This window comes from Triticum aestivum, chromosome 6D, assembly GCF_018294505.1.
Source record: "Triticum aestivum cultivar Chinese Spring chromosome 6D, IWGSC CS RefSeq v2.1, whole genome shotgun sequence".
In the NCBI taxonomy this organism is placed as follows: domain Eukaryota; kingdom Viridiplantae; phylum Streptophyta; class Magnoliopsida; order Poales; family Poaceae; genus Triticum; species Triticum aestivum.
The window spans coordinates 374,544,001-374,554,210 of NC_057811.1; the positions used below are offsets into that span (position 1 = coordinate 374,544,001).

Below are 10,210 nucleotides of genomic sequence, written 5' to 3' on the forward strand. Positions count from 1 at the left end.
TTTCTGAAGATTGCTGGTTGGGAGATAAACCATTAAAAATTTCCTATCCCAGACTATACTATCTTAGTTTTGACCATAACATTTCTGTGGCTGATGCGGTTGGGATATTTTTACTTTTAGAAGAACTATATCGGAAGAATCCTTGGAATTATGGAATAGCTTGAAACTGAGATGTGAGGAGGTCAGAATGATGAGCGGCCAAGAAAAGGTCAGAATGGATGCTTACTACAAACAGAAAAATTACTATTAGATCCTTGTACCACTTTTTGGTCAAGTCTGCTTGTGGCTTTCCCCAGAAATTTCTATGCAAAACAAAAATCCCTTCAATTGTTTTTGCGGTTAATGACCAAGAAAAATATTCTAACTAAGGATAATCTTTTGAGAAGAGGTTGGAAAGGTAGTAGTGTTGCGTTTTCTGTGGACAAGATGAATCTACTGATCATTTATTCTTTCAATGCTCTGCTGCTAGATTGATTTGGAGTCTTATGAAAGGTACTTTTGCCCTTAATTCCACCTGTGTTAATCTGTCTGAGTATTTTGGAAAGTGGATTAAAGGCTTTCCGAAACTTGATAGACAATTGGTGCTGGTGGGGGTTGCTGCAATGTTCTGGATGATTTGGAGATGCTGCAATCGCATTATTTTTGAAAGAAGAATCATCTCTAATCCCATGACTATGATCAAACTGATCTGCTTTTGGAACATGGATTGGTCTATCTTGCAGATAAAGGAGCCAGGACAAAGGGTGCTAAAGCTTAGGGCAAACCTCATCGAGCAGGTAGCAAGTGAGGTATATCGGGCATCACAAGGCTGGAGACCGAGAGTGCTTCAGATTGGTGGCTGATTGTAGATCTCGTGACTAGTGCTTTGCTACATCGTCTTCAACTGAAGCTTCTTTTGCCCCGCTGCTTCCTTTTTGTCATGGTAGTTCTAGTTTGTTGGTCTGAACCGGTCATGTTTCTATTTTGGAGTCTGGAGTTTTGAGGGTTTCCAGCCTGGCTTGGCCTCCTGTGGGATTTTGCAAGATCTCTGTCTGAGCTGCAGATCATCGTGTCCCAGTTTTGTAAATTTTTGTGGTGTTGGCTACTTCTTTTGGGCCTGGTAGTGTTAGTGTGGTTGGAGTTTGTAGCGGCTTAATAAGACCATAAAAAGAGCATCATCAGATGTAGATTGAAACAACAGATGTTGAGGTTTGATAAAAAAGTAAAACACTGCAACTTGAAATGTATCGATCAGAGTGAATACATGAACTAAACACGAGTATTCATGTAAGCTTCACAGAGAAAATTAGACTGTTAACATCATCCGGTGACCGGTGTAGTTCTCACATATTACATCAACTTACTACACATTCTTCCAAACATACAGTCGGAGGACCTATTAACCATCGACAATAAATAACACGGAGATCTGGTGAGAATACAATTGAGGACTTATACATGACATCAGGAAATATATGGCCTATTGACTACATGACGATACAGAAGTTTATATAAATAGACATCCTAAAATGCTGAAGTTAGTACTTTACAGGAGACACTGCCAAAAGCCATGGTTACCAACGCTAGTTGCGCCCTTCTAAAGGATGCTCCCCCTTAGTGGAGGTCGCTGGCTGAACTGTTGTCCGAGAACTGAGAAGCACTCGTGTTGAGAGCCTAATTGATCTCAACCTCCAGTTAGAAGTATATAACCGTTACCAATCTTTACATGTTGATGTTGTCATTACCGTTGAAGAGCGCAGCTATCCCTGAGTTATCCAGATGATGCAGCCCAAATGATTGAATAGCTTGACTCTTCAATTTACATAAATGTACACGGAACTTGCAGGACACAGATACCAACCATACTTGGCATTTCAGTTGATTCCTATGTTGGATCTCGTGCCTCAGGACTAACCATTCTCACACGGCGAGCAGCAGCTAGAGGTGGCCTGCCAACTGCTTCCAGTATCCTTGTGAACACAACCTTTGCGGGGACGCATGTAACTGGTGGAATTGCTCCGTCTGGTTTGATCAAGTCACTGAAAATGCCACTGTGCGTACGCGGCTTTGCTTGAGTGCCACCTCCATGATGCCTTCTTCCAGTGGGGATGGAAGAGAGGGTTCTGACCTTCTGGCTTGACAGACTTGCCTTCTTGGATGGCTTCTTTTGAGATTTGGATGCCGATGACCTCTGCTTGCTATTTGACATGCTTTTCTTAACCTGGTGATTTGCAGAAGTTGAGTATTTACTGAAGACTGGTTTCATTTCCCAGTCTGGATATGCAAGCCTGCCTTCATTGCCACAGTCCATTGATGCTCCTAAAGGATTAGAACGGGGAATTCTTTGCATGGCTGTCCTCCTGCCTGTACGCCAAGCAGTTGGAGCTCCTGTGCTCTCTTCCATACTAATATCACCACCAGAAACCAGGTGGTCAGTGGAACCATCTACAAGTATTTCAATTTGGATAGGGTGTCCAACAATTGCTTTGCCATCCAGTCTGCTCATCAAGGAAACAAGAGGAACATGCTCTCCATGGTAGCTGGCTTGGACCTTCAAGTCGATATCAAACAACATTGGGCCCATGCGACCCAAACGTGAACTGCCATTTCTTTGGTAAAATGAAGGTTCGTCCCAATATGCCTTCCGATCAACACGAAATATCTGATCTGTATCCCAGTTAAGTGGAGAAATCTTGGAAGAATCATTTTCATAGTCATTATAATAAATGTAGCTTCGGCTAAGATCTCTTGTAGCTTTCAAGGATGATGGGTATGTTCGACTATGATACAAGTTAACCTCAGGATGGCTTGTGTCCTCGAATAGATCTGTTTCATCAGAATCATAGTGGGGCTCCTCTTTGATTTGGTTCCTAAGCACTTGCTGATCGGATGTCTGCACACTCTCTTTTCTATGATTTATACCATTTGTGTTGTACACAGATCCTTTCATGAGACCATTGGGTTTATCCAAACAGGATTTTCCATCCGTCATATAGGTTAATTTCTTCACTGCGCTACGGTTATTACGTTTACCTTTTATATGCCATCGGGAGACACCCAGCTCAGAAGAACCATCCTCTTCCTCTGATTGATTCAATTGATGCATATAAGCAGAATAGGCCACCTCATTGTCATCATCATCATCATCATCATCATAATTATCCACATGCCCAAACCTGTCAGAAGTCCGAAGGAAATAAGGATCACGGGGGCGTAACTCTGGAGGCAGAATCCTATTAGCACCTGTTCATAAGAAAACCATAAGAAAGGTGATCAGACAAGTTAAAATTCAAAACTCCACAGAAAACTAGGACAAAATAACAAGGTACAGTAAGAGAATCTGAACCGCAGTAATGATGAAGGCATAGCTATAGTAAAACATGCATCACAAAATAGGTACATTCTATTTATTTACAGAAAGTTATCGAAATCTTTCTGTCTGTATAGTGAAACACCAATGGGGCACGATGTGATGTGCATGAACACCAACATTTGACTCAAGTTATTGTATATAACAACCCTCATTAGTTAGCTTGTTTCTCAAAATTAAGGTGGCATATTGCGAAGAGAAGTGCACAGTGCAGTAATGGTGAAGCTGAAGGCAATGGTGCTTTGAAATCGTGGTGGAGAGAAGGGGAGAGAGATGTGAACAGCTGTGTTAAAAAAGGAAGAAAGGTGCGTAGAGCTTTCCAAAGTGGAGAGCCAGACTTGTTCTTGAACCACGCAATGCCAATATTCCTTGTTTCACAGGATTCATCTAACATAAATAGCTCAATGAGTTTGTTGTCATATGAGAACTTGGTTACACAAGGTGACTCATCCTTGTGAATTTGAAATCTATACTTTTATAATGCTATGATAACATTATTTCTAACCATCCGATCAAGTCATCTAATGGCTAACCAAACGTTGCTCAGTTGGCTAGAGGTGCGAGTGCGTGCCGAGACCACCCAGGTTCGAGGCTAGGACTCCGCAGGGTGAGCTCACACTAGTTTCTCAACAAGGGCAGCTCGGTGCACGTAGCTCCTGCTTGCGCAGGGTCCGGGGAAGGGTCTGACCACTTTGGGTCTTCCGTACACACAGCCTTTCCCTACATTTCTGCAAGAGGCTGTTTCCAGGACTCGAACCCGTGACCTCATGGTCACAAGGCAACAGCTTTACCGCTGCGCCAAGACTGCCTCCGCAGGCTCCGCAGGGTGAGCTCACACTAGTTTCTTCTAACTAAAAATTCCAAAGGTGCTAGTGTCCATTGGTAGAGTTTTTTTAATCCATCTAATGGTTTATATTTAGATCTTGCCTTTTAACATAGCATGCTTGTCTCATGTAATCACATTCTACCATACAACGGCTCTGATTTATTGTTGACATGCCCCATTCGAAACAAATAATTAGTCACGAGTCATGAAAAAAATCATAGTGCCCCATCATACATATGATGTTTTGTACATAGGCATGTTGTCCAACATGTATTCCTCTTACTTACTCCCTCCGTAAACTAATATAAGAGCGTTTAGAATACTAAAGTAGTGATCTAAACGCTCTTATATTAGCTTACAGAGGGAGTACCAATTATCCAGTGCACTTAACTGTGTTGTGCGCATTCATGAATGATTCAAGTGCTCAAGGACATATACAGGTGGGTCGACTATGCGGTATTTAGGTGGATCACAGAAACAGAAGTGCAAAAATTACCCTCTTGGGCACTTGGTCTAACCTACCAAGTTTGGATTGTGTTTTAAAGAAGATATATGGGACTATGTGATTAGATACCAATGTTCTAGCCACAAACCAAACATTTGTGACACCATCTTTAAGAAAGAAAATCTATGCAGATTTTAAAAAAATTGAGTAGACTTCAGCTGTTAGCTGCACCTTTTGACACTAATGATCTATAATGACATAACAAGGAGGATGATATTAGCATGAAAGGCTTTCTAGTTCTCTGACTAAATCCATTATGCAATGACTTTTATTAGACAGGAAGCCTAATGTGGCAGACATGTAGGTGCCATGTTGCCTAGAACCACATTGAAATGGTCAAAACCGCTTTAGAATAGTCAGCCAGGGGTATTTTACCTGGTTTTGAAAGTTGATGATTATATTTGTCCGGTTTTATTGTTCAGGTGGGTAATGTGCAGTCAGGAAATAGTTTGAGGTGTAAGAAATACATGTTTTCCTTTGTCAAATTTGATTTGGATACTTCAATGCTACAACTATAAAATGTTGACAGCATGTATGCTGAGTGATGCAAAAATTATCTGTTACCATATTTGGCAATGTGAATTCACATACAGTCCTACTACTTAACAATGAAAAGAGGGAAGTTAACAAGGGGTACACACGTACTTTGCAAAAGCTCCGCATCATCTTCTGTTTCACTTTCTGAGCATTCCCTCTCTGAAGACTCAGATACGTGTTTCTCAACAAAGTCCGAAGATGTATGTTCCTCAGAAGAGGAATCTGGATGCTGAAGATAACTTTCGGTGTCAAAATCAGCTCCTGTAGAAACCATTTGAGCAGAAGGTAAATCACTATGACTATGAGTTTCACCAGAATCACTAGGCAGGTATGCATATCTACTTCTTTTAGCCCGATAGGTGGCAGGTGATGGATCTTTATCTCCCCCAATTAAGATAGCCCCGTAATCATCATTGTGCGGCGAGTGCTGCGTCAAGTTTGCACTGCTCTGCAAGACTTGAACAAGTGGTCGGTGTCTGTCACATTTTTCAATAGATTCATCGAAATCACTTCCATCCGATCTATTCTTTTTCACAATTGTACAATTCTCCTTGCTCTCTAAACTTGCTCCACCCTGAATATGTCTCACATGGGATAAGTCTCCAATGTGATTACTGATAAGATTCTCTGAGGTACCCTGCGAGTCTGAAAAGTTTATCTTCAAATCGGCATTGAGAAAATACTGCCCAGCTTCTTTTTTTGCAGGAAGAGCAGATACATCTTTTCTTTTCCTCTTTTTGCTCTTGTAGCGAGTACTTCCAAGGTCTTTGCGATGTTTCGTGCAAGCTGCATTTCATGTCAGCTTTATCATATCCATACATCCTATTTAAGTAACTAAAGGATGAAAAAAGCTTATTTAACGTTGTCAATCTAAGAGGGCGTACCAGAAAAGTAGGCAGGTCTGAAACCTTGAGTCTGATGCAGTTTCCTCTCTAATTCAAGGGCATGAAGAATGGCATCTTCTCTCCGTGCATATTTCTCTCTTTTCTTCGAAAGAGTCCCTTGAGTAGCCTCTGCCCTCTCAATGCAGGCATCGAACTCCCCACACCTAAATGCTTTAACGCGCTTTGATTTCTCAAGGTTGTACCAGTCACTGTGAAAAAATAAGAGAATGAAAAGTTTATACAAAATGAAGAATTTGTCATAACTCAGAAACTTTGAAGATTTGGAAAGACAAATTTACACTAGTTGAGTACATGGGGAAAGAACATATGATATTAACAGCTATTAATTCCTGAAGAAAACAGTCCCAGCGAAATAGAACAGGAAACTGAGCTCAAACTGTAATAAATATGTGGCTGCTATTCAGAATACGGATTAGCAAAATAACTAGTTTGCGACTTTTCAAGAAATATGCTTAATAGTAACTGGCAAAATATTAAACATTACTATTTCACTTGAGCAGAAGATTAGTAGGTTTCCCTCCCTCCTGTTTGGTTTCTACAAAACTACTGTTTTCTATGAGATATGCAAACAAATAAAATCAATTGATTGTTTCCTACAAAATCAACAAACCAAACACAGAAACAATATACGAACCGTATAATACGTAATCAGATATGATTCAGGTGCTTCAGAAAATAAGGGGTGAAACAAATTGGCATCAACTTTTTTTTATTCATTCAGCCTTCGTAAAACAAATAATTTTCACTAGATATCTAGCTACAGGATACAATTAAAAACGGCCGTGCAAGGTCCCCAAAAAGTAACAATTTAAGGGTTTGAATGTGCAACAACTATGTAAGGGCATCTACAATCGTTGGCACTTATTTAGGCGCTTAAACAGGAAAAGATATATACCAGTGTCTCTCTTCCAGTGCTAGGCGCTAACCGCCGGTACTAATCACGATTAGAAACATAGTTCAAAAAGGCACGCCTAGGCGGGCACTTAAGCACGCCTAGGCGGGCACTTAAGCACGCCTAGTGCTTAACATGCGCATAATTGTGTTTAAGGCTTTAAGCGTGCGCTTTAGTCAGAAGAACACAAGGCACTGGGAAAACGTACAATTAATGCCTAGCGCTTTTTTTACTTTGATTAGAAATATATTCGCAAAAAGAAAACACAATTAGAAATAGCGCTTCTTGTCTCTTCTCGTGTGGAAAAAATTGCCAAGCGCTCGTGGTAAGATTTTGCGCCTATGACGCATCAGACGCCAGAAATTAATGATGCAACTGCCGATCGGCTGGGAAATATTCCCTGGCGCCCTCTCCTAGCGCCGGGCGTTGGAGATGGCCTAATGTATGATGTGAACAGCTCTAAATTTCATCTCAAAATGCATGCACAGAAAGCAAATAAACTGGTAGCGAGCTTAACAGTGAGCATGAAAAACAGATTTCCTGGTACAACCAGAGGCGGAGCCACCTCCCGGGCTCCTCGAACGAAACTTCATTGGAGTTATAGCAGGATTTAGGATTCAACTGGCTGATTTCATGGACAAATGCTACTCTTAGTGATAGCAGTTAGACTCTGCCTAGGCATTGTTTCTTCCATCAAAGTTCTAAACTCAGCGTCCCAAAAGCATCAGAAACAAGTGCTAATCGAGAACTTCACAGGGCGCCTTCTTCTTCTTGAGAAGACAAGCAAAAAGGCAGGAGTGGGAACTTACACGCTGGCGTCCTCGCGGCCGAGAAGCTTGACCGGCGTGCCGGACCTTGGAGACATGATCTGCGACGGCGGCAGCTCGGCTTGGCCCAGGATCCTGCCGGGCCACCAGGAGCCGTTCCTCCGGCGCACCCACACGATGGTCCCCGGCGAGGTGTCCCCGACGCTGCAGCAGCCGTCGTCCGCGTCTCCTCCACCCTCCGAGCCTCCCCCCATCCCGCCCCGCCTCCCACCGCCAGGCCAAACCCTAACGAACTAACCGCGCCTCCTCAGCCCGCTTCTAGAAGCTTCCCTCGCCCTCGAGATCTGCCTTCCATTCAAGTCACTGGGGGCGCCGGCACCCGGGAGGCGCCCTGCCCGGCGCCTCCTCCGCGCGGCAGGCTCGGGCGAGATCGCGCTGCCCTCGCCCCCGCCCCGCCTCCGGCAGCTTCTAGAAGCTTCCCCCGCGGGACTCCTGGGGCCTCCTCGTCGTCCTCGTCCTCCCTCTCCTCTCCTCCACCCTCCGAGGGGCGGGGCGGGGCGGGGTCCCGGCGGTGCGCTGGCTCGCGGCCGGCACGGCGGACGGCTCCGGCGCGGCTCCGGTGTGTGTTTCTTCTGGCTCCTCGTTCCAGAAGGAAAAATAAAGAAAGTGGGAAATAGAAAGGTGTTCTTTTCTCTTTTCTTTTGGAGCGGTTTGTTGGTCTTGGCTGGTCTGGACCGCGTGGAGGGAGGGAGAGGAGGGGAAATCCTAGTGCAAGGGACAAGAGACGGCAACCGACGCGGTCGCTGGTCGAGCCCGGGCCGAACCCAGGAACGGCGCCAGCGCCTGACCGCGAAGGGTCGGTCCATGCGCCGGGTGCCGAGGGAGGCGTCTCGCCTGTGGTGTTCCGGGTTTCCACATGGATCGGTTGTACACGCACGGAGCATCACAACCGAACCCCTCACTTGTCCTCTGAACGAAAAACTTACAGAGGGTTCAGATAAGAAGGGCAGCACTAGACGTCGGTCGACTGTCACCAGCCCCCCGGCCGGTCACATCCCGAGCGTCTGTTGCGTTGTCTTTCAAGCATCGGATCAAGCCCCGCTTTGATCCCTCCTTGCGACACCCCCCCCTCCCCCAAAAAAAATCACACCATCCCACATGGGAGGGAGAGTGAAAACGAGCGTCGCCGACCCACCTGCCATGGACGTGTGAGGCCTCGTCGTTGGCGGTGCTTGCAACTTCACCGTTGTTGTCAAAGCACAACCCTCCCTCGTCATCACCACCTTGTTTTGCAGCTTCTATCGTGGATGGATCGTCGCTCTGACATCGTTGCCTCATAGCAGCGGCCGAAAGCGGTTGCAGCTCATTGTCCCATGGTTGCAGCACTGGTGCGCCGCCCGCCGCCCCATGGTTACAGCCCAGGTGCGCCGCCTGCCGCCCTCGTCGTCGATGCTCGCGGCATGGGTGGACGCCGCTCGCATCGTCGTAGCCTCTTGGCCGCCACTTCCACCGGTTTATAACTACCCAATTACGGAGTAGCGTTTGATAGACCCTAAATGAGTCGACCCTCATCCGGAGAACATGTGAGGACCTCAAGTCTAGGACATGGCATATACATTATACTTGAGACTAAGAGATGACTGTTGGAAATATGGCATATAGGCAATAATATTGTATTATTATATTTTCCTATTCATAAGTAAGTGTGTATATTTGATGTTATAACTGTTATGATCATGGAATATGTGATTCAGTGAAAAACTCATATGATAAAATAAAGGTTCCTAGTCTCGCCTCGAAGACTAGCTCAAGTGTTGTTGGTGATCATGTTTTCTGGATCTTAGGATATCGCTAAGTGTAATGATAGTCCTAAAACAACATTGAGATTATGACGTTGGAAGAACGATCATATTAAATCGACCCAAACTTGCATGTTATGAATTGAGATAATATCGTCTATAATCAATTGTGATAGCACGAAGTGTTAATATGTGATTTTGCTCCTTAGACCATGAGAGTATCATCGTCACTTCTTACCATATGGTAGACTTTGGGGTTGTTCAAACGTTACCTGTAACACGGTGATCATAATGACAACTTACAGGCTCATCGGAAAGTTTGACAAGGGACTAGATAGCTCGAGAGTGGGATTTGCTACTCCGACGAATGGGAGATATTCTTAGGGCCCTCTTGGTGTGACGATCCATCATCATCTGGCCAGACACGGGTGACTACGTCACAAGGATGCTGGAACACGACAATGAGAAAGAAGAACAAAACCGGTAACGAGCATAACAATATAGTAAGCATGATGATAACTCAGGAGGATACAGATGCATCACGGGTTTTGTGAAGTATCATGAAGCAAAAGGAACATCACATGGTAACCAAAGGTTCATTCGAATATCATTCTTGTGCTCATAGGGATC

General features: G+C 44.4%; 1 protein-coding gene across 2 annotated transcripts; it reads right to left on the bottom strand.

Annotated features, from left to right (window-relative positions):
* Positions 1-1,230: 1,230 nt before the first annotated feature.
* Positions 1,231-8,506, bottom strand: LOC123145179 (uncharacterized protein At1g51745). 2 transcript variants are annotated; one of them, XM_044564525.1, is made up of 5 exons: positions 7,824-8,506; positions 6,102-6,310; positions 5,560-6,003; positions 5,326-5,478; positions 1,231-3,222 (listed from the first exon to the last, which is right to left on the bottom strand). In XM_044564525.1, exons 1-5 carry the CDS (start codon positions 8,033-8,035, stop codon positions 1,865-1,867), a joined length of 2,376 nt encoding a protein of 791 aa, XP_044420460.1. In that variant the 5' UTR covers positions 8,036-8,506; the 3' UTR covers positions 1,231-1,864. The 2 variants fall into 2 exon arrangements, with proteins under 2 accessions (XP_044420460.1, XP_044420459.1); XM_044564524.1 differs by having other exon boundaries at positions 5,326-6,003; positions 7,824-8,505.
* Between the last annotated feature and the right edge of the window lie 1,704 nt (positions 8,507-10,210).

Excerpts from the sequence above, each read along its gene's own strand:
- LOC123145179 (XM_044564524.1), bottom strand. The coding sequence starts at position 8,035 with ATGGGGGGAGGCTCGGAGGGTGGAGGAGACGCGGACGACGGCTGCTGC. Across the intron at positions 6,311-7,823 it reads GGCCGCGAGGACGCCAGCGT|TGACTGGTACAACCTTGAGA; the intron begins GTAAGTTCCCAC and ends ATTTTTTCACAG. Across the intron at positions 6,004-6,101 it reads CAGACCTGCCTACTTTTCTG|CTTGCACGAAACATCGCAAA; the intron begins GTACGCCCTCTT and ends CATGAAATGCAG.